Source organism: Scyliorhinus torazame, chromosome 19, assembly GCF_047496885.1.
Source record: "Scyliorhinus torazame isolate Kashiwa2021f chromosome 19, sScyTor2.1, whole genome shotgun sequence".
In the NCBI taxonomy this organism is placed as follows: domain Eukaryota; kingdom Metazoa; phylum Chordata; class Chondrichthyes; order Carcharhiniformes; family Scyliorhinidae; genus Scyliorhinus; species Scyliorhinus torazame.
Genome location: NC_092725.1, coordinates 100,309,067 through 100,333,262, shown reverse-complemented (window position 1 = coordinate 100,333,262; position 24,196 = coordinate 100,309,067). Strand labels below are relative to the sequence as shown.

General features: G+C 44.8%; 2 protein-coding genes across 5 annotated transcripts in view; both read right to left on the bottom strand.

The window, feature by feature from the left end:
- caps2 (calcyphosine 2) overlaps positions 1-4,449 on the bottom strand; it is a 66,047-nt gene extending 61,598 nt beyond the window's left edge. The window contains exons 1-3 of one of the 3 annotated variants that reach the window (XM_072484928.1): positions 4,368-4,449; positions 4,107-4,178; positions 442-488 (exon numbers count right to left, since the gene is read on the bottom strand). In XM_072484928.1, coding sequence (XP_072341029.1) covers positions 442-488; positions 4,107-4,172 — 113 coding nt within the window. In that variant the 5' untranslated portion in view covers positions 4,173-4,178; positions 4,368-4,449. Of the gene's footprint in view, positions 1-441; positions 489-4,106; positions 4,179-4,367 lie in introns of those variants that run through there. The other 2 variants (XM_072484929.1, XM_072484930.1) reach the window with 2 other exon arrangements.
- A 1,690-nt stretch (positions 4,450-6,139) lies between these two features.
- On the bottom strand, positions 6,140-22,253 carry LOC140396364 (uncharacterized). 2 transcript variants are annotated; one of them, XM_072484925.1, is made up of 6 exons: positions 22,075-22,253; positions 18,595-18,794; positions 17,363-17,435; positions 15,995-16,085; positions 7,155-7,252; positions 6,140-6,654 (listed from the first exon to the last, which is right to left on the bottom strand). In XM_072484925.1, the coding sequence occupies exons 1-6, from the start codon at positions 22,208-22,210 to the stop codon at positions 6,380-6,382; spliced, it is 873 nt and encodes a 290-aa protein (XP_072341026.1). In that variant the 5' UTR covers positions 22,211-22,253; the 3' UTR covers positions 6,140-6,379. The 2 variants fall into 2 exon arrangements, with proteins under 2 accessions (XP_072341026.1, XP_072341027.1); XM_072484926.1 differs by having other exon boundaries at positions 6,140-6,651.
- Positions 22,254-24,196: the final 1,943 nt, after the last annotated feature.

Sequence of the window (24,196 nt, the reverse complement as noted above, 5' to 3'; positions counted from 1 at the left end):
CTCCACATCATAGAATGTAAGAACGCAAAGAACAGCCATGGAGAGGAGACAAGGTGGAAGAAGAAAAGAAATAACGAGAATATTTAATGTGGATAAAAAAATAACTGGAACAAATACCCTAAGTGCCAAAGGATCTGATGAACCTCAGGAATGATTCAGAGCAAATGCAATCAGTCTCTAAAGCCTGGGTGAACACAATAAGAATGTGACACCAACAACTGTCTTTAATGAGCAGATAATACTGCCTTTCTGTACATACCAGAGCACCACTTCTTGTCAACTGATTAGAGGAAGACTGCTTGAGGACATGATCGTGGAGAAAAACTACATGTAGCAGGATTACCATCCCACCTAAAGGCAAGTGAAGATGAAAAGGCTTGCGCACAACATCAGTTAAAATGGAAGTATATTAATAAATTAATTTTGATAATAGATACTTACTCAACAGGGCGAGGACCATATGCATCACTGGAAAATATTCTCCACCCCTGTTTACAAAATATAATTTATAAAACTATTATTACTAAGCCTTAAATTAAGCTGCAGTGATTGTATAAATTAACCAGTAACAAGGAAGTATCCCAGTATCCACCCTATCAAGTCCCCTCAGGATCCTAGATGTTTCAATAAGGTCACCTTCTCATTCTTCTAAATTCCAATGAGTATAGACCTAATCTGCTCAACATTTCCTCATAAAATAAGGTCTCCATTTTACAGAGCTGTTGGTGATAGCAGTTAGCAAAATAAACTAACAGCGAGCGCGACAAATTAACAGTCAGATTAATTAGCTAGCAGTGAGTGTAATAGCCTTACAAACACCGCAAGCAGATGAACTGTACGTGAACTTAATAATTGGCAGTTTGTACCAGCGATGAGAACAAAATTAAAGCATCAGCAGTCTAATGAATTAGCTGTAGGCACAATGATTAAAAAGATAATCAAAATATTAATAATTTATTTTTTAAAAATCCACATTTCAGCTTTCTGCATTCTTGCCAATGGTAAGACAAATTGCATTTGGAGTTTTAAGACTCTATTAAAAGATCAAAGTTCAGACTGCTACTTCAAGGCTAGCGACAGAAAATTGCACTGTGAGGTTTTGTTATCAGTTAATCGCCGTTATTAATTAATTAATTGTTACGTTTATTTTGGGTTGCAGAAGTATAGAAACATGAAGTTTCTAACTCGAAGTTGGTCCTTTGTGATTCTATCTTTTTATTCATAAATCTCTTGCTCTTCTCCATACCCCTGAACATGGGCAGCATGGTAGCATAGTGGTTAGCACAATTGCTTCACAGCTCCAGGGTCCCTAGTTCGATTCCCGGCTTGGGTCACTGTCTGTGCGGAGTCTGCACATTCTCCCAGTGTGTGTGGGTTTCCTCCGGGTGCTCCGGTTTCCTCCCACAGCCCAAAGATGTGCAGGTTAGGTGGATTGGCCATGCTAAATTGTCCTTAGTGTCCAAAATTGCCCTTAGTGTTGGGTGGGGTTACTGGGTTATGGGGATAGGGTGGAGGTGTGGGCTTGGGTAGGGTGCTCTTTCCAAGAGCCGGTGCAGACCCAATGGGCCAAATGGCCTCCTTCTGCACTGTAAATTCTATGAAAATCCAAATTATCTATCTCCCTTTTTAACCTCAAGTTTTCTTTGAATCCTTGGCCTACTGGCACAGATTTCTAAAAATAACTATATAACTTTTCACAATCTAATTTTACAGCCGATTTACACTGTAGTCACTATTCTAACGTGGGGAAACATAACGCCAATTTGCACAGTGAGCTCCCACAAATAGCAACAAGATAATTACCAGAGAATCTGTTTTTATCATTAGTTTAGAGATAACTGATGGTATAATCCTGATTTCTCTTACTCCATCATGAATGACCATGCTGCGACTCTAAATTCTTGAATTCCCTTCCGAAATCTAACTCTCTCTCCTTTCAGGCAATCCTTAAAATCTACTTTTTTGACCAGGTTTTTGGTCACCTGTCCTATTGTCACCTTGTGGTTTGTCAGTCACACGATGCCTGATAATCCTTCTGCGGAAATCCTGGGGTGCTTTGCTTAGGTAAATGCAAGTTATGTAGAAGGAGCCAATTTAACCAGGCTTTCTCGAGTTAAGATAAAGTAAGTTTATTTACCACCCACATTCTCTCTCTGCAGATGCTGCTCGACCTGCTGAGTGTTTTCCAGCAGCTTCTGTACTCATTTAACAACTGCAGTCACTGATGTTTAAAAGTGGGGTAAGAAATAGTGTCAGCTTGATTTAAATAAATCTCTAAAAAAAAACTCTTGCGGGGTTGCAATTTGAATGTGAAAATATTTTATTTGGAAAGAAGTCATAGGAACATAGGAATTAGGAGGTGTAGGCCATTCGGCCCTTTGAGCCTGTCCCTCCATTGGATAAGATCATGGCTGATCGGACTGTGCTTTCAACTCCACTTTCCTGCCTGCCCCCCATAAGCCTTGACCCCCTTGTCTATCAAAAATCTGTCTAACTCGGCCTTGAATACATTCAATGACCCGGTCTCCCCTGCTCTTTGGGGAATGGAATTCCACACACTCATGACCATCAGAGAAAATATATTGCCCAATCTCCGTCTTAAAAGAGAGACCTCTTATTCTTAAAATGTGTTCTGCTAATTTTAGTTGCTCCCACAAGAGGAAATATCCTTCCAATATCCATCCTATTAAGTCTCCTCAGGATCTTATATGTTTAAATAAGTTTACCTCCCATTTGTCTAAATCCCAATGGATATCGGCCCAATCTGTTCAATCTTTCTTTGTAAGATAAACCCTCCATCCCAGGAATGAGTTAAGTGAATATTCTCTGAACTGCAATTCGAGATGTAGTCTCGCTAAGGCCCTGTACAGCTGCAACAAAACTTACCCACTTTTATATTTCATTCCCCTCACAATAAATTACAACATTCCTATTGTCTTCCCTTGCTGCACCTGTATACTAAATATTTGTGATTCACGTACCAAGACACCCACACCCAGGTTTCTGTTATGATGTTGGCAGAAAAAATACATGGAATATATACACTGAGATATTGGACTTTAAAAAGGTCCCAAATTTAATATTTTAAAATGGACACAAACCCCAAAGATGGCTGAGAATGTGCCACTGACAGGAATGGCTGCAAAGTGTTTCGCTAAGGAACAATGGAATCCCTCGCTGTGTTTCCAGACAAGATGCGTCTAAAAACATCCAAAGACTGATTAGCATCCCCTGTAAAGTCAAAGGAACGTAATGGCTAACTCATCAAAAAGACTCTGGGTGCAATTGCCTCCCCAGACCGGCTTGTAGATTTCAGGTTGGAATATACGAAGAATCCCGCATGAGTTTCAAGGATATAAGAAATAACATTTATTTACAATAACATATATACACATAACAGCAGCAACCTCACTTGCTGCTTACTCCTTCCTGCTAGTTCCAAACTGGCCAGCTTTATTTATACAGGGAGTCTGCTAATGATTTCTCCGCCCCCCTCCCTCATTGGGGAAGCTCATACTCCCACAGGATTGTGGGATTGTCATTAGTCCCCGACCAATGGTAAGCAGGCAGGTTATAACAATCACCCACTGCTCGCAAGTCAAAGACTGTTCTGTATAACTTTTTATTTATATTTACTTACTGTAAATTCTTACTTTTAATCCATATGAATGTAGATGCATGGGTTTTACATTTCTCCTTACCTTTTGGGTGATAAATAAACTTACTTTATCTTAACTCAAGAAAGCTTGGTTAAATTGGCTCCTTCTTAAACATAACTATTGGGTCTGGAAAAGGTATCCAATAGAAAGGGAACCTGGTTAAACCTTTGTTGCTACCAGCAGAAGGTGTGCTAAATAAAGACAGAACCAATCACCCCTCCTCACAGGGGTTTGTAACAATTTGGGGAATCCCAGTTGGATGGTGACAAATTAGAGGGTCTCACCCAGATTAACAATTTCACCTGGGGCTGGGCATAACATCCCTCTGTACTACCAAGTTCGGCCATCTCCATTTATTAATCTCTACTTAAAAGTATACTGTCGTTCCATTCTTCCTGCTAAAATGAACAAGCCAGAAAGAGGCATCCTTGTCTGTTGAACTTTTACCTGTGCAGATTTCTGCCGTTTTAAATTCTTTGATGCTGTGCCAAAGCCTTTAACTTCCAGATCCATTTAAAGCTGTAAAATTAAGTCAAACAAAGATCAACAGGAATTTTTAAAAAGAGAATATTTTTTAAAAGTTCAATCGTAGACCAGAGAACTCTTGGCTTAATAGGGAAGTGAGTGGGCGTTACTGTAGAGGTGATGCGACACCTTGCTTAAGCCTAGAAAGGCTCCTGGGACCAGGCCGGGCCTGGTGTCACTCACCTGTTGCCGACCAAGCGCTCACCTTGCGACTGTTCCCCGTCAATCACCCCGCGTTGTCATGACCACCGCTCGCGCGCGTCAGTCTGCACTTCCGGGACCAGCGGGCGCATGCGCACCAGTGTCTGCAGCGAATCTAGGGCGTGACAATAGCTGGACCACTGGACTCAGGATTTCACAGAATCACATTTACAACAAATAAAAATCACATTCAATGGTGTTGGATTTGCTGTTCCTAATGCACAGTTGAGGCAGGCATTGATCCCTTGCACATTATATAGAGAGCAAGCTCTGGTTAGACTGGAGTAACACAGGCTTTAAATAAAGTGGTTCCCAGATTTGCAATGCTTCAAATCTAAAATTCCCATCCTTGTTATTAAATATCTCCATGGCCTCCCACCCCATCCCTACTGATCTATGTATACTTCCTCCAACCCCCTCACCCTCCAAGATGGTCCACCAATCAGGCCTCAGTATTTTACTTGACCATTGGCAGCTATACCCTCAGCTCTCTAGATCATAAGCTTTAGAATTCCTGTGCAGACTCTGCATCCCTTCTTTTAAGAAGCTCCTTAAAAAGGAACTTTGATTTTGACCACCTGTCTGAATATCTGCTTGTATTGGTGCCAGATTTGTTTGATTAAAGTCCCTAAAACCTGCCTTACGATGTTAAAAGCATTAAATAAATGCAAGTTGTTGTTGGCCTCAAATTTGGAAAAAATTACACTAGAAATTTGTCTGATCACAGTAAAATGTTCAACTTTTGTCAGTCCTGACAATCGACAGGAAGCAGAGGGTGATCCATTTTGGACCAAGACGAGGAAAATTTTCTTCAAAGGAAGTGGCTCCTCCAGACAGTTATGGTTGCTCAGTCATCAGTATATTCAAGACATTGGTCAATAGATTTTTGCATACTAAGGGAATTAAAGAATATATGATAGTGCAGGAAGGCAGAGGTGAAATAGATGATTAGTCATGATTTTGCTGGGTGGCCCAGTGGTTAGCACTGTTGCCTCACAGTGCCAGGGATCCGGGTTCGATTCCGACCTTGGGCGACTGTGTGGAGTTTGCACATTCTTTTGGTGTCTGCATGGGTTTTCTTCGGGTGCTCCGGTTTCCTTCCATAGTCCAAAGATGTGAAGGTTAGGTGGACTGAATATGCTAAATTGTCCCTAGTGGGGTTATTGGGTCTAGGTTAGGGTGCTCTTTCAGAGAGTCGGTGCAGACATGATGAGCCGTATTGCCTCGTTCTGGACTGTAGTGATTCTATGATAAGAGGCTCCTACTCCAACTATTTCTTACACTCCCATTCTTTTAGATTCTATTATTTTTTTGACTTGTTCTCTGCTCTGATGAAGAATCAAATTCAAATCACTAATCTGTCCTTCCTCTTTGCAGGTAATCATCAATCTCCTGTGTACTTCCACCAATTATCCAAATGGAATATGAAGCTAGACTGCATGAGTCTGGAAGGTGGGCAGATTAGGACTGCGTCCAGAAGCCTGTAAGATCACCACTGAAATAAATAATTTTGTGGTCTGTGCAATTTCTTTCTGGTGACTGTTAATTTGGGTATGCTTTACTCAAATATTATGCAGGAAATGTTACGTTCTGAAGTAAATGAATACCTAATACACCATACATGCCTCACTGAAAAAGCAAGACAATATCCCTGGGTTTTGAGTCTAGCATTTGATAAAAAGGAAAATTCTGTGCATATATAGTAATTTAAAGTGTTCAGTTTACTAACTGACCCCAAATAATGCAATGCTACATATTTTCTTCAGAGTTTTTAATATAAAAACAATCAAGATCAATATCACTACCATAGAACAAATAAATAATGATGTTAACTACAGCATTAAATTATCTGCTACTGGACTGTGCTTTTAAATAATAAATCACCAGCAACAGATTAATTATTCTGCATAACCAAACAATAAGCAAAATGGATCAATGTGATGCACAAAGTACAACTATACAAAGTCCTTCACCAATTCATTTCCCAAGCTCAATTACTTTATTCGTCTTCTCAACTTCATGGGTTCCTGGGTTTCTGGCAAAACTGCAACAGTTTCCGAATCCCCTTCAGTGTCTTCTGTGGAAATGCTGCTCCCAGATTCAATCTCATCAAAAAATGATGGTGCAAGCGAGTTGCCAGTTATTGGATCAATATACTCTACCGAGTCTTGCTCACTATCTGTGGAGGCCTGGTCTTCAGACACCTGTGCCTTTATCTCAATGCCCTGGACACATTCTTTGAGATTCTCAGAGACAAGAGTCAATTCTTCTGGATTTGGGGAAAAAATACAATTAGATCACAATTCTATGTTCTTTAAATTATATTAAAATATATTTCACTGGGATGAAAACAGCACTGTCATAAGAAAAATTAATATATTTTTCAAATAATATTCTCTCCACATGTCCACTTTAATTCCTACAATACTATCTTTTTTAAAAGAATATTTTAAGCTTTTGCATATATGAACATTAAAAAATATACAGGTTGTTCTGGGAACAACAACCTGAATTTATATAGGGCCTTGAACATAGTAAAATGTCCCAAGGTGCTTCACAGGTGCAATATCAGACAAAAGGTGACACTGAGTAACAGAGATAGGACTTGTGGCCATATATTTGGTCAAAGAGGTGTGCTTAAGAAGAACTTTAAAAAGAAAAGCTATAAACATATGTGGAGCTCTCTGACAGGAACTGCTAAGATGTACTTTAAATTAATTTTAATTATAAAACCTCGATGCTTTACTGCATTATCACCAATCAGTTTACCATCAATAGTAGGGGCCTGTCTCTCTTTCACCAGCTGTCTTAATTGCAGAAGCTGTGTCATAATTTCATTCTTCTGTTCAGAAGCGACGGCATCAACACTACAGTGAATGAAAAGCAACAAGACAGAGATGTTAAAATTAAGCAAGGTTCAAGATATTGTGTGGTACAGCTGTTTAGAATCATGGAATTTACAGTGCAGAAGGAGGCCATTCAGCCCATCGAGTCTGCACTGGCGCTTGGAAAGAGCACCCTACCCAAGCCCACCCCTCCACCCTATTCCCATAACCCAGTAACCCCACCCAACACTAAGGGCAATTTTGGACACTAAGGGCAATTTAGCATGGCCAATCCACCTAACCTGCACATCTTTGGACTGTGGGAGGAAACCGGAGCACCCGGAGGAAACCCACGCACACACGGGGAGAACGTGCAGACTCCACGCAGACAGTGACCCAAGCCGAGAATTGAACTAGGGACCTGGAGCTGTGAAGCAATTGTGCTAAACAGTATGCTACCGTGCTGCCTAGAAAATTTTGGCTTGCAAACTAAACATCATATTATATCATTTGCAACTATTAGCAAACTCAAGGCTGCTAGGAATTGGGTGTTACTTTAAATATTCTAATCTTTTTATCTTTTTGAAAACAGAACAGTTGGATACTTAATTGGCACAAATTAATACTTAACTGTGAACAAGTTTCACTCCAGGCAGTTATTAATTTTTGTTTCCGGTGCTTCTTTTTTGGTTCAAACAAAATTATGTAACTATGTTATATCTTGTCCAATTTAACAAATTCTTTCTGCAGTTAATTGTTTAAAAAAGGCATTCGTTGATTACTCCTACAAAACAACTTAGTGGAAGATAAATACATCAAGTAGCCACAAATAGTTCAAGATAATTGAGGGCTAGCTGCTAGCTTAATACTACTGTGTGGGCATCACAAATAAACAGAATATATCCTAATTTCGAATTCCACTGAACCTGGTCCTGGGTGGAAACAGAAAAAGTTTTGTACTCCAGCATCAATTTTTAACAACTCACGGCTTAACTGTGAAATGTTACCCATCTTATCTCAAAGGGCCTAGAATAATAATCTTTATTAGTGTCACAAGTAGACTTGCATTACACTGCAATGAAGTTACTGTGAAAAACCCCTAGTCGCCACACGCCTGTTCGGGTACACGGAGGGAGAATTCAGAATGCCCAATTCACCTAACAAGCAGGTCTTTCGGGACTTGTGGGAGGAAATCGGAGCACCCGGAGGAAATACGGGAAGAACGGGCAGACTCCTCACAGACAATAACCCAAGCCGGGAATCGAACCCGGGTCCTGTGAAGCAACAATGCTAACCACTGTGCTATCGTGCTGCCAAGCTATGGTGAAAGACAGTCCTGGTCAATAGTAATGAAGTAGGCCATTTTCCAAGATCATATTTTTATCTCATCTCATCAAACATTCTTCATTCATTTGACTGTTTTATTGGACCGATTGGCACCATTTATAATGTGCCCACAATGCAGAAGGGGACACCCGGATGGACATTCGTTTAAATCCCCTTCTGCACAGCTGAGAGACCTTTAATTCGAAATTGATGGAAGACCCTTGTTCTGCTCAGCAACAGCACGAGGCTGCATCTTAAAACAGCCCCCTGGCCAGGAGATCGGGATATCTGCGAGTCAAGACCCTGGCAGTGGGATATATGGCACAACTGTATTGCAAAGACTTATGAAAGAATGAAATAATATATTAATAAAATGGCCAAGGCAGGCAAAGAAACCAGAATAGGAGGTATAAAAGAAATGTATAAATTAGATTAGCGTCCCACACACACACAGCAGGACAAAGATGACATTAACACCTCATCTAGCAAACGCAGAAATAAACGCATAGCACAGCCACAGACATCGGAAGTCGATTTAGTTAAGGAGACACATCAGGGGGATAATGGGAAACACATTAAAGAAGGGAAGGACACTTGGAGCAAGCACAGATAATCTCATCAACACGGACACACTCCATACAGATGCAAATTGACAAGGGAAGGACACTCGGAGCAAGCACAGATAATCTCATCAACACGAACACACTCCATACAGATGCAAATTGACAAGGGAGGGCACTCGGAGCAAGCACAGATAATCTCATCAACACGGACACACACATACAGATGCAAATTGACAAAGATGCATATTCTCAGTTTAAACCTGTCTGAGAGATCTAAATCAAAACTACCCGTTAACTATTATGTATGAGCAAATGTTCCCGCTCGAATTTGGATTCCTATAAAAATCCAGAGCAAATGTGTAATTGTTGAGATCAACGTGGGCCAAGCCACTGTTTGAGCTGGCTGCGTGGGTCTCCCTGAAGGCTTCAGTAATTGTACAATAAAGAACAACGCTTTGAACCTTGCCTTGAGACTCGGCCTCTTGACTGCACTGGTACAAGGGATTTTTCCCTACAACAGTAACTTTTCAGGACGTAATTCTACGCAAGCTGAAATGTGTTACCTCTCACCTCCACTCAACAGTCAAACTATTGCTTTTCTCCCGTTCTGTGCAACTCTTGTAGCTTTCTCTCTCTCCTTCTGTTCAGCCAGTCTCTGTCCCCCACCTATTCATCCCAACTCGAGTTTCTTCCTCTGCATGCCCCAACATGCTTTTCTCCCCACCTGCTCCAACACTTGTGCTTCTCAACCTGCCCAACCAAACCTTACTCTCTGAATAATGTACAGGGGAAAGTAAATAATTTAATGTACATAGAATGATAGAATCTACAATGCAGGAGGCCATTCGGCCCATCGAGTCTGCACCGGCCCATGGAAAAAGAACCCTACCTAAGTCGACATCTCCACCCAACCCCTTCTTGGACACTAAGGGCAATTTAGCATGGCCAATCAACCTAACCTGCACATCTTTGGACTGTGGGAGGAAACCAGAGCACCCGGAGGAAACCCACGCAGGCATGACGAGAATGTGCAGACTCCGCACATACAGTGACCCAATCCGTGAATCAAACCTGGGACCCTGGAGCTGCGAAGCAACTGTGCTAACCACTGTGCTACAAATCAGTTCCTGCATCAGCTGTGTATTAAACAAAGGAAGGATCAGCCTGATTTGCATTTGTTACAATATTGCAAATGTCTGTTCACTCCATATCCTGGGCACTGTTTACATTCCACTGACACAGAATACATTCATACACAGATTCATACACTGACTTCAGTTCATAGAGTAAAAGTTACTCAAATTCATAGAATGGTTATAGCACATTCAGCCTGTGGTGCCTGTGCTGATCATCAGAAGGTACAATTCACCTAGCGCCACTTCCCTCCCTTTTCCCCCAGTGCCACTTCCCTCCCTTTTCCCCCCAGCCCTACAATTCTGTTATGCCAATTTCCATTCACAGTGAAAGCCTACAACTCCCACTTGCTCTCACCTGCCACACTCTCTTGGTTCACCTCGTTTGAGCTCATAGCATTGAGTTGCAACAGCAATTAAGTTTGAGCTAACAAGTACTAATCCATTCAGGAGGTAACCTTTACATGTATCTCAGTGTTCTGGCATTGGAAGTTACGTTATATGTTCAGATATTTTCTTTGTTGGATAGGTTAAAGCTATGATCCTCGCTGTTCATGCTAAGCGGTTATTGATAGCAGACAGCAGGAGCTGCCATAAAAAGGATATCCATGCATGGAATTATAGCTTCACATCAACCGGAGGTGGATAGCTTACCATTTGCTCACTTACAATAGTTTTTGTACTAAGATTTTCCTACCTAATAACTATCTGTGGGACCTGCCAGGTGGACTGTAGAGTATTTTCCGATCCTGTACAGTCCTATGTTTCCAATAACTAGGGCACAATGCACAGAGTATAAAATGTAACTTTATTAAATAACCAGAGCAATCTTTACTAAACACACAACTTGTTAAGTATTGAGATTTAGGAAAATGGCAGGGGTTAGGACTTGAAGAGCAACAGTGGACTCAATTAGGCTTGAATTAATCAGATGGTTAATGAACTGGACTGAGCAAATGGTAGAGGACCTCTTAACATTCGCCACACTGAACAAATTCCATTTAAACTACTGATGTGGCAAGCTATAGCCCTTTTAACTTCATGGGGAGGTTATAGATGTAGAATACAGAAACCAGGCAATGATTCAAGAGTTAGGAGAGGCAACCAAATGCAAAGTTAAGGAGGTATGTTTGGAGGACTTTTAATAATGGAAAGAGATGAAACCCTGAGAGCTGTAGGGTTTGCACCAATGAAATGGGTGGGGGGGCGACATGGGAAAGAAAGAAACATGTTGTCCGAATTCAGAACAGCAGGACATGCGAGCAGAGATGAACAGCTGCAATATTGATAAGAGTACAGTAAATATATGAATGGAATTGTAAGTAAGAACAAAGATTTTCATTTAAATCCATTGAGAGATGTGGGAGCCAATAGATGTTGCTGAGGACAAGTGTGATGGCAACTGGGACCAGGAGGTTTGCATACAGTTTTGGATGAGTTGGGATATCTCCAGGGAAAGCTTGGAGCCAGTGAATGGGCCATTGGTCAGGCAGGAAACGTTGCAAAGATAAACAAGGCAATCTTGGCGATTGACTGAGTATGAGATTTTTAGTTTAGGTTTAGGACAGTACTAAAATTACGTACTGTCAAGGGTAGACTGAAGAGAAGGGGAGGTGGGGGGAAGGGGAGGTGGGGGGGGAAGGGGAGGTGGGGGGGGAAGGGGAGGTGGGGGGGGAAGGGGAGGTGGGGGGGGAAGGGGAGGTGGGGGGGGAAGGGGAGGTGGGGGGGGAAGGGGAGGTGGGGGGGGAAGGGGAGGTGGGGGGGGGGAGGGGAGGTGGGGGGGGGGAAAGGGGAGGTGGGGGGGGAAGGGGAGGTGGGGGGGGAAGGGGAGGTGGGGGGGGAAGGGGAGGTGGGGGGGGAAGGGGAGGTGGGGGGGGGGAAGGGGAGGTGAGGGGGAGAAGGGGAGGTGAGGGGGAAGGGGGAGGGGGGAGCCCCCTGATCCGGCTGATAACTTGGAATGTGAGAGGCCTGAACGGGCCGGTCAAGAGGGCCCGTGTGTTCGTGCACCTGAAGGGACTGAAGGCAGATGTGGTTATGCTCCAGGAGACGCATTTGAGGGTGGCAGATCAGGTTAGGCTGAGAAAGGGGTGGGTAGGGCAGGTTTTCCACTCGGGGTTGGACGCAAAGAATCGAGGGGTGACGATTTTGGTGGGGAAAGCGGGTGTCGTTTGAGGCGCTGAACATCGTGGCAGACAATGGAGGTAGGTATGTGATGGCGAGTGGTAAGCTGCAGGGGTTGCGGGTGGTATTAGTGAATGTATATGTCCCGAATTGGGACGATGCCGGATTTATGTGGCGCATGTTGGGCCGGATTCTGGACCTGGAGGCAGAGAGCTTGATAATGGGGTTGGGGGGGGGGGGGGGTTTATGGACCAGATGGGAGGAGTGGCCCCATGGAGGTTTGTCAGGTCGGGGGCCAGGGAATTTTCTTTTTTTCCCCACGTCCATAAAGCCTACTCCCGGATAGACTTCTTCATTATGAGCAGGGCACTAATCCCGAGGGTGGAGGGCACGGAGTATTCGGCCATTGCCATCTCAGACCATGCCCCGCATTGGGTGGAGCTGGAGCTAGGGGAGGAGAGGGACCAGCACCCGCTGTGGCACCTTGATGTGGGCTTGCTGGCGGATCAGGTGGTGAGCGGGCGGATCCGGCGGTGCATTTAAAGCTATCTAGAGGCTTACGATAATGTGGAGATGCAGGTGGGGTGGTCTGGGAGGCGCTGAAGGTGGTGATTAGGGGAGAGCTAATCTCCACTAGGGCCCACAAAGGGAAGGAGAGGAGAGGGAGAGAGAGATTGGTGGGGGAGATTTTAAGGGTGGATAGGAGGTATGCAGAGGTCCCCGAGGAGGGACTACTCAAGGAGCGACGAAGCCTCCAGGCCGAGTTCGACCTGTTGACCACCAAGAAGGCAGAGGTGCAGTGGAGGAAAGCGCAAGGGACGGTGTATGAGTATGGGGAGAAGGCTAGCCGGATGTTGGCACACCAGCTTCGGAAGCGGGAGGCAGCGAGGGAGATTGGGGGAGTTAGGGATAAAGGGGGGGAACATGGTGCGGAGTGCGGTGGGAATAAATGGGTTATTTAGAGACGTTTATGAGGGGCTGTATAGGTCTGAGCCGCCAACGGATGAGGGGGGATGCCTCGATTTTTGGATCGGCTGATCACCCGAGGGTGGAGGAGGAGCAGGTGGCTGGATTTGGGGGACCGGTAGGGCTGGAGGAGCTGACTAAGGGGCTGGGGAGTATGCAGGCAGGGAAGGCACCGGGGCCAGATGGGTTCCCGGTGTTGGCTACCAGAATTGAGGACTGTGTCCCGGGGGTGATTCACGAGGACCAGACGGGTTTTGTGAAGGGAAGGCAGCTGAATACCAATGTGCGGAGGCTCCTTAACGTAATCATGATGCCTGCAGTGGAGGGGGAAGCGGAGATAGTGGTGGCGATGGACGCTGAGAAGGCCTTCAATAGGGTGGAGTGGGGGTACCTGTGGGAAGTGTTGAGGAGGTTTGGGTCCGAGGAGGGGTTCATTAGTTGGGTTAGGCTACTTTACGAAGCCCCGGTGGTGAGCGTGGCCATGAATCGGAGGAGGTCGGAATACTTTCGGCTGTACCGGGGGACGAGGCAGGGGTGCCCCCTACCCCCCTGCTATTTGCATTGGCAATTGAGCCTTTGGCTATGGCTGTAAGGGAGTCCAGGAACTGGAGGGGGCTGTTCCGGGGGGGAGAGGAACACCGGGTATCATTGTATGCCGATGACCTGTTACTGTATGTGGTGGACCCAGTGGGGGGGATGCCGGAGGTGATGCGGATCCTCAGGGGGTTTGGGGACTTTTCCGGGTATAAGCTCATCGTGGGGAAGAGTGAGCTCTTCGTGGTACACCCGGTTCGTCCCGGGGAGAATGGATAGAGGGTTCCTGAGCTGGCACAGGGCAGGAATTAGAAGGATGGGGGGCCTGTTTTTAGATGGGATGTTTCTGAGCCTTGGGGCGCTGGAGGAAAAATTCGGGCTTCCCCCCGGAAATGACTTCAGGTACATGCAGGTAAGGGCGTTCCCGCTGCTTCCAGCACTCAGGATCCATAATAGAGTGCTCTCGGGGGTGTGGGTTGGAGGGGGTAGAGTCTCGGCGATCTACCAGGAGATGCAGGTGGAGGAGCTAAAGGGTAAATGGGAGGAGGAGCTCGGGGAGGAGATAGACGAGGGTGCGTGGGCAGACGCCCTGGGTAGGGTTAATTCTTCCTCCTCTTGTGCCAGACTTAGCCTGATACAATGTAAGGTTCTTCACAGAGCGCATATGACAGGGGCGAGGCTGAGCCGGTTCTTTGGGGTGGAAGACAGGTGTGGGAGGTGCTCGGGGAGCCCAGCAAATCACACCCACATGTTCTGGGCATGCCCGGTGCTGGATGGGTTCTGGAGTGGTATTGCGAGGATGATTTCTAAGGTGGTGGACACCCAGGCTAAGCCAAGCTGGGGGTTAGCACTATTTGGGGTATCGGACGAGCCGGGAGTGCAGGAGGCGAAAGAGGCCGGTATTCTGGCCTTTGCATCCCTGGTAGCCCGGCGGAGGATTCTGCTACAGTGAAAGGATGCGAGGCCCTCAAGCGTGGAAGCCTGGATCAGTGACATGGCAGGGTTCATTAAATTGGAGAGGGTAAAATTTGCCTTGAGAGGGTCTGTGCACGTGTTCTTCAGGCGGTGGCGACCATTCCTAGACTTTCTAGCGGAGCGTTAGGAGGTGGTCAGCAGCAGCAACAACCCTGGGGGGGGGGGGGGGGGGGGTGTACTTTGTGTTTTCTACTGTGTTTATTATTGCTTAATGGGGGGTTTGTATATTGGGGGAATTCGTGAGGTAGTTGTAAGATGTTTATTTATGTGTTCTTTGTTTTTCTTTTTTCTGTAAGGGGGGGGGGGTTTGTTGAAAATATGTAAAAAGTTGAATAAAAATATTTCTTTTTTTAAAAAAAGGGTAGACTGAACAAGCAATTAGGAAGTTGGTTCAAAATAGGGCCTGAAATGTGGAGGTTATGGGGAGAACCAAACAAGATTGTCTTGTCAAAATTTAGTCACTAACTCATCAACAATTGTCGCCACATAGCAACAATCACGATGGCAGAGAAACAAAGCTGCTCATCAATGAACACATATGGAATGGCTTCAGTGTGTATAAACTGATAAGGAGGGGAGCCAACAAATTAACGTTATGGCACACTGGTGATAACTTGTGAACACATGAAGAGGGCATTTTTTTTATTCATTCATGGGATTTGTGCATCGCTAGCTGGATCAGCATTTATTTGCCCATCTCTATTTGCCCTTGAACTGAACCGTGTGGCTTGCTAGGTTATTTCAGAGAGCATTTAGGAGTCAACCACATTGCTGGACATTCGTGAACCAGATGGGTTTTTATTACAATCAACAATAGTTTCATGGTCTAGACTTTAGTTCCAGATTTTAATTTAATTCAAATTTCACCATCTGCCATGGTGGGATTTGAACACTGGTCCCCAAAGCATTACTCTGGGTCTCTGGATCACTAGTCCAGTGACAATAACACTATGCCACCATCTGTGTGGGAAGTCAGGAAGATAGGAATAGAAACTAAAAGGGAACCATGGAAGAAGATGCCACGGTGATGAATCACAGAAGAGAAGAGGAACGGTCAGTCGAATTAAAGTCACCGAGAGGCTGGAGAGGGATAACGTGCTATTTGGCCAATAAGGATGTTTAATACAAAACAAACTAATCTCAGCAGAAGAGCAATAATCACTTACCAGCTGGCGAGTGGATCTAATTCTTTTACTAATGAGTCCAGCATTCTCTCTGTCTGTGCCAAACGTGTCTCCAGTTCAGATAGCTGAGTTTCTAGTACAAAAGTTTCTAAAATTACTAAAAGGTTACCTGGAGCCTCTTGCAGTCCAAGTCATAATATTACTCGTGGCTCAGTTGGAGACTTTATGTTGGGTGACATTTCAGTGCAGAATCACAGAATTATTAGGAAACATTAGACCCATTGTACCTGCACCGACTCTCCATATGAGCTTTATGGTTTAGTGTCAACCCGAGCCTTTGCACATTGTTTGAATAGGAACAATCATCCAAAGCCCTCTGGAATGCCTTGATTGAACATGCCTGGGATGTTCAGTCCAAATGGGTTGGGTTGGGAATTAATAGTCGAGAGTGGGAGGTGGGGAGTCCTGTGGGGGTTTGGGGGTGGTGGGGAATCCTGTGGCCGTTTGGGGGCAGTTGGGGGCCGTTTGGGGGCAGTTGGGGAGTCCTGTGGGAGGGGGGGGGGGGGGCCTGTGGGAGGTTGGGTCCTGTGGGGAGGTGAGAGTCCTGGGGGTGGGGCGGAATAACTGGAGTGTGAGGAAAGTTCCGTAACATATTGGGGTGGTAGGTGGGGTGCAGGGGAGAGTTGGGGCATGCAGGGAATCTCATTCTAGAGGTCATAGATGTTCCATGGGGGGGTCGGGGCAGAGTTGGGGTGGATAGTGGGGAACTGGTAAGAGTCCCTTGGCAGGCTGAGATATGGTTAAGTGGGGAGTTCTGTGGGGTGTGGCTGGCAGGAAGGGGTGCGTGTGGGATGGATCAGTGCTACTGTTACCCATAAGCTGGAAGCGGTTTTAATTCTTTAACATTTTCTGGATAGTTATTGCTGGATGACAGTCAGGACCATCGGAACATGACGATTTAAGTCACATTATCAAGTGGCTCCCAGGGCAGCACAATTGCCCAAAAGAAATTTGGATTTCCCAGGTAATTTTTGTGCAATCCTTATCTGGAATCTACTGGGAGGGGGATTCCCCAGGATATCTTTGGGGTAGCCCTGATACACTGCCATGGAGCTCAGAGGTTGCGGGCCACTGTCACTAACACAGATGGCAATGAAATCACAGAATCCCTACAGTGCAGGAGGCCGTTCAACCCATCGAGTGCACACCGACCCTCTGAAAGAGCACTCCACCCAGGCCCAATTCCCATAACCCCACCTAACCCTTGGACACTAAGGGACAATTTAGCATGGCCAATCCACCTAACCTTGGTACTGCTTTCTGCAAAATCAAAATTGTACCACGAACGTCATCAACTGTCAATGTAGAAATATTGCATTTTCCACACAATTACCTTTGTTAAATGTATACCTGTATTTTTCCTTTTTTTGTCAACCTCCTTATCTTTCTCATTGCTTCTTCTTTCATTTTCATTAAATTTTACCTGAAAAGCCAGAAAAGAAATTAAAACAATTATTGATATCACAGTGAGCTCCATATAACCCTCATAATAAGGGGTAAGCTATTTTTCTCTCCTATAGGTTGCCTAGATCATTGATTTTTGGAAGCAGTAAATTCTAGACTGCTTTCTAAAATGGAAGCAAGCTATCCACAAGAGCTCATTTTCTAGACTGATGATTCAGTGCAAACCTCTGCTGAATGAGGTACTTGCTCAGGTGGGTGTAAAAGCGCCCATGGCATTATTTGAAGACAGCCCTCAATTAATAAATTGGTCATTCGTGTCATTGGGACCTTGCTGTGCACAAATTGACATCCTTGCGTTGCTTACAACTTCAGGAAATAATTTACTGGCTATAAAAGACTTTGGAAAGATAAATGTATAAATGTAGGACCTTTTCATTCTAGTGTGATGTGGGTTGCCTTACTTAAGTAACAATATTTAAGAATCTTGACACCATCCAGGACAAAGCAACCTGTTTGATTGGTACCTCAAACCCCACTTTCATTAGTCACTCCCTCCACAACTGAGGAACAGTGGAAAGAAAGGGTGCGTACCATCGACAAGTTGCTGGAAAGGCTCCTTTGACAGCATCTTCCAAACTTGTGACCTCTACCACCTAGAAGAACAAGAGCAGCAGATGCATGGGAAACACCATCACCTGCAAATTCCCCTCCAAGCCATTCATCAACCTGACTTGGAACTTTATTAGTGTACCTTCTTCATCGCTGAGACAAAATCTTGGAATTCCCTTCCTAACAGCACTGTGGATGCCCGTACACCACATGGACTGCAACAGTTCAAGGTGGCAGCTCATCACCACCTTCTCAAGAAATTAGGGATGGGCAACAAATGCTGGTCCAGCCTATGTGCCTACACCCTGTGTAATTGTAAATATTAAATTGTCGAATCACTAATACATTTTGTTATACTGGGAAAAAAATATTACAGACTGAAAAGCAAAAAAATGCCCTATACACACAGATCGATATTCTACAAGTAGCAAATATATTATCATATTGGCAAACAAAAATTAGAAAGAGGGAAAATGTCAACACTTTATCAGTGTCAAAGGTGAGCAGCATTCACAAGCATTCTTATAGTATTATTTTATTTATAAAGTGTACTACAGTGAAGTGCTTACCTGCACAAGTTTGTAAACTGCATATATACTTATTCCTATAGCATAAAGTGGCATTAACTGGAAAGCAAATCCTTTGTTTCTGTCTTGAGTCTTCTCGCCAGGCATTTCTTTTTGATTTATACTTCTCATCCTGAGGTTGGGTGGACCTTTGGGACTATTTGATTGGGTGTGTCTAAGCAAAGGCTGGCCTCTTCCAGGAACTGTAATATATCAAATGAAAAGATTTTTTAAAAAGCCATTCAACATGGCATGCTGCTCCATATATCTGATTTATCCAGCGATAACATGCACTGACAGAGTCAAATTCAGCCATACAAAATGATGCATTAGATGAGAATGGTCCAATGTCTAGTAAATGCTCAGAATAAATGTTTCATCAAAATGCATATCTGTTAAAGAGTGCTGGTGCCTTTCACTATTGCTACATTTCACTTTTTCTGTCATCTTAGAGGCCTATTGGCTCCAGTAGATGACAGTTACGAAGTGGTGAAAGTTGACAAAGGGTAAAAGGAGAAACAAGACAATTTAAAGAGCAGTAATAAGTTACCTGGCTAAATTTATGTTAAAAGCAGTAGTAAACTAGGACAGCAATCAAAGGCAGCCATGTTCCCAGGGGAACCAAGCATAAATGGGCAACCTTATCAACTGGAAATTTATCAAGGACACCAAATCTCTTCAGTGTGGAGGCATGTTACAACAGCTGCATGAAGCACATAGGATGATACAGTATACAGCACAGAAACAGGCCATTAGGCCCAACCAGTCCATGCCAGTGTTTATGCTCCACTCAGGCCAAAAGGTATATACAGGACTCCAGACCAGGAGGTAAAACCCACAACATAACTGATGTCAGGAAGGGAGAAGGTCAAAACTTAAGAAAACAGGGCACCTGTGTACAAGGCATTTCTTCAATTTGAAAAATAAGATGAGCAGTGTAAGCCAATGACTGATTTAGTCAAGTTCAGTAGTTCTGAATTATAGAAAAGGGTAGAAGAAGATGTTTAAACGGGAAGTGTGAACACTTCAAATGTCATTCAGGAGTATCCCAGAGAATGAGCCAGAGGGAACAATTACATATAATTAATTCTGACTGCTACTCAGGCATAAACGGGGTAAAAAGAACTCACAATTTACTGTCATTAAACCTATTAACATTATGCAATAAATATATAACCATACAAATATTAATAAAGCAGAATTTCAGACACTGCGAAAATGACAATAAATCAAAAGTAGGCTTCTAAAACTTTACTGTAAAAAGAAACTAAAGAAGTTGAAGCTCTTTTCATTAGGCAGTATACGAGATCATCTAATCATAGAATAGAATCATAGAATCTCTACAATGCAGAAGGAGGCCATTCGGCCTATCGAGTCTGCACCAACCCTCTGAAAGAGCACCCTACCTAGACCCACTCCCCCCCGCCCTATCCCTGTAACGCCACATGATTCCTGGACACCAAGGGCAATTTTATCATGGCCAATTCACCTAACCAGCACATCTTTGGACAGTGGGAGAAAGCTGGAGCACCCAGAGGAAACCCACGCAGACATGGAGAGAAAGTGCAAACTCCACACAGTCACCCAAGGCCAGAATTGAACCCAGGTCCCTGGAGCTGTGAGGCAGCAGTGCTAACCACTGTGCCACCGTGCTACCCCAATGTGGGTGTTCAAAATTATGGAACGTTTTGTAAGAGTAAATTGGGAGAACTATTTCCACTGGATGGCTAGTTAGTTACCAGAAGGCTTAAAATTTACAACAATCGCCACACGGAAAGTGGGGAAGCTGGGAACATTTTTCTAAATTCAGAAGGTTTTTATGGAAAACAAAATGCAAAAACAGGGCTGATAGCGGAATCAACGTTTTGAGAAGCCGAGCACTAATCAAAGTGTACCCAATAATCCCAAATCCTGGGGAGGGCATTATTTGCATTTCAAAGCAGGCATGTCACATTACCAGTATACATCAGTGGCACCCTTCAGCATCTATTCAGATGTCTTAATGGAATTTATGCCAGCTCTCAGCACTTCTCATTAGGCCAAGAAAGTAGTTCAGCCTGAGTCATTGAATTTATTCCAGGCAGAGTTAGACAGATTACTGATTGACAAGCGTGATGGTGGTGGTGGGGGATGGGGGGATGACAGGAAAGTGGAGGTGAAACCCCAACCAGATCAGTCACGATCTCATTGAATGATGGAGCAGGCTCGAAGGGCTGAATGGCCTACTCCTGTTCCTCTGTAGCCTACAGGGGACATCATGAGTAAAATTTCAAAGAGAAACCTGGTGCCCCCTCAGATAACAATAATCTTTATTAGTGTCACAAATAGGCTTACATTAACACTGCAATGAAGTTAATGTGAAAATCCCCTAGTCACCACACTCTGGCGCCTGTTCGATTACACTGAAGGATAATTCAGAATGTCCAATACACTTTTGTTAAGAACTGTCCAAGGTCCACTCTATCTGAATTTAAAGGACCAGTCTAAACTGGATGCAAGCCTGGCAGAACCCCAAATTCCTGGTTGTCATGAGTGGAAAATAGCCTTCCTGTACCGTCCAAGCCTGGAATTTCTTGCAAACATACAAATTAATAAGAGCAGGAGTAGGCCATTTTGAACCCTCGGATCTTCTCCATCATTGAACAAGATCATGTCTGATCTGATTGTAACCTCAACACCACATTCTTGCCTACCCCTGATAGTCTTTGACTGCCTTGTTAGTCATGAATCTATCTACCTTTGCCTTATAAATATTCAACAACCCTGCCTCTACTACTCTCTTGAGGTTGAGTAGGTTGGGTCTGTACTCATTCGAGTTTGGAAGAGAGTCGACCTTATTGTGACATTCTCAGGGAGCTTGACAGGTTGTTTCCCCTTGAGGGAGAGTCTAGGACCAGAGCATAATCTCAGAGTATAAGGGGTCACACAATTAAGACAGAGAGCGATGAGGAGGAATTTTCTCTCTCAGTGGGTAGTAAATCTGTGGAATTCTTTACTGCAGAGGCTGTAGAGGCTGGGTCGTTAAGTGTGTTCAAGGCTGAGATGGACAGATTTTTAATCAGTAAGGGGATAAGGCAGGGAAGTGGAGTTTAGGATTATCATATCAGATCAGTCATGATCTCATTGAATGGTGAAGCAGACTCACTGGACCAAATGACCTACTCAACAAGTGCAGTGCGAAGGGAAAGCTACAACGGCTGTCTTTCCAATGAGAAACGGCCCCATCTAGTAATCTCTCAGGTGGATGTAAAACATTCCCAGGCCCAATTCGAAGAAGAGCAAGGAAGTTCTCTCGTGTCCCCTCTGGCCTCGCAGCTGGTCAGTCCATGCCTCCCCCTGCCTGACACCCAGTGTCTGGTACCTCACTGGGTGCCCCCGCCCAACTTGCCGATCAGTGCATGTACCCTTTGGTCAGTCAGTGTCTATCGAGTGGCCAGTCAGGTCCGCGCCACAGCCCCAGAGTATCCGTGATCCCCTTCCTACCTGCCGGGCGGTGAGCCGCTGACCGTGCCGTGGCCTCCCTCTCGCCACCTGCTCCCCCTGGGAAGAGCTTTGGAACGAGCACAAAGACACAGAGGAAGAGGCCAAGGGCCAACGCTGTCTGCTGACCCAGCGACATACTCAGTGTCCCCGCTCCCGCAGCCACTCCCCCTCCTACGGATCACGACCCGCGGCCGCCGCACCAACTGTTTCGAAACTCAATCGCTTTCCCACCACAACCGAGAGTGTATCCAGAGTGTCTCAGTTTCTTCACAATCTGCGGCAGTGCGAAAGGCATTAATTAACATCTACGTTTGCAGTGCATGGTCGATGCAGATGATTGATGCTATTTAAGTTGATAGGTTTATTTTTTTTCCCTATCATTCTGGTTCTGCCTCGAAATGTAGTTCAGACTTTGGGACAGGCTCGCTTCTCCTTAAATTGTACGTGCCAGCTAAATCACGGAGATCTTAACTTGGTCAAAAATCTTAAAACGTCAGTTGACAACATTACAGCACAAACGGGAGCACCTTCTCTGCATGGTATACAGAGATTGGAGAAAAGGACCAACCATCTTCTCAAGAACACACTAAGGATGGTAAATAAGTGACAGCCTTTTAGTGGTACCCAAACCTCAAGAACCTTGGACAGGTGAGGTGACCAGATTTTCAAAATGGTAAACCAGGATTCCCTGAGGTAAGGCTCCCTCACAACAGGAACCCTAGCAAAACTGGAGTCAATGGGAATCGGAGGGGGAGGAGGGGTGGCTCCGCTCGTTGGAGTGATACTTGGCACAAAGGAAGATGGTTGTGGTAGTTGGAGGTCAATGATCCCTGCTCCAGGACATTACTGCAGGAGTTCCTCAGAACAGGGTCCTAGACCCAACCATCTTTACCTGTTTCATCAATGATCTTCCTCCCACCAGAATGTCAGGAATGGGGATGTCGGCTGATGATTGGCCAAAGTGCAGCACCATTCATGACTCCTCAGATACTGAAACAGTTCATGTCCAAATTCAGAATGACCTGTAAAATATCCAGGCGTGGGCTGACAGGTGACAAGTAACATTCGCACCACACAAGTACCAGGCAATAACATTCAATGGCATTGCTATAGCCGAATATCCCACTATCAACATCCTGAGGGTTACCTTGAACAGAAGCTGTACTGCAGTAGCCGCTACATGAGCACGTCAGAGGCTAGAAATCCTGTGGCAGGCAACTGACCTCCTGACTTCCCATAGCCTTGATGTGGAGATGCCGGCGTTGGACTGGGGTGAGCACAGTACGAAGTCTTACAACACCAGGTTAAAGTCCAACAGGTTTGTTTCGATGTCACTAGCTTTCGGAGCGCTGCTCCTTCCTCAGGTGAATGAAGAGGTCTGTTCCAGAAACACATATATAGACAAATTCAAAGATGCCAAACAATGCTAGGAATGCGAGCATTAGCAGGTGATTCTGCTTTCTTGCATCTTTGTAGAAACTTAATGTCAGTGTCTATATGCGCGATCTTCCTGGAGATCCTCTCCACTTTGAGCCGGCAGTTTGCGGTGTCGATGGTAGCCATGATGTGGAGATGCCGGCGTTGGACAGGCCGGCCGGGAGGAACAGACCTCTTAATTCACCTGAGGAAGGAGCAGCGCTCCGAAAGCTGGTGACATCGAAACAAACCTGTTGGACTTTAACCTGGTGTTGTAAGACTTCGTACTGTGCTCACCCCAGTCCAACGCCGGCATCTCCACACCATGGCTACCATCGACACCGCAAACTGCCGGCTCAAAGTGGAGAGGATCTCCAGGAAGATCGCGCATATAGACACTGACATTAAGTTTCTACAAAGGTGCAAGAAAGCAGAATCACCTGCTAATGCTCGCATTCCTAGCATTGTTTGGCATCTTTGAATTTGTCTATATATGTGTTTCTGGAACAGACCTCTTCATTCACCTGAGGAAGGAGCAGCGCTCCGAAAGCTGGTGACATCGAAACAAACCTGTTGGACTTTAACCTGGTGTTGTAAGACTTCGTACTGTGCTCACCCCAGTCCAACGCCGGCATCTCCACATCATGGCTACCATCGACACCGCAAACTGCCGGCTCAAAGTGGAGAGGATCTCCAGGAAGATCGC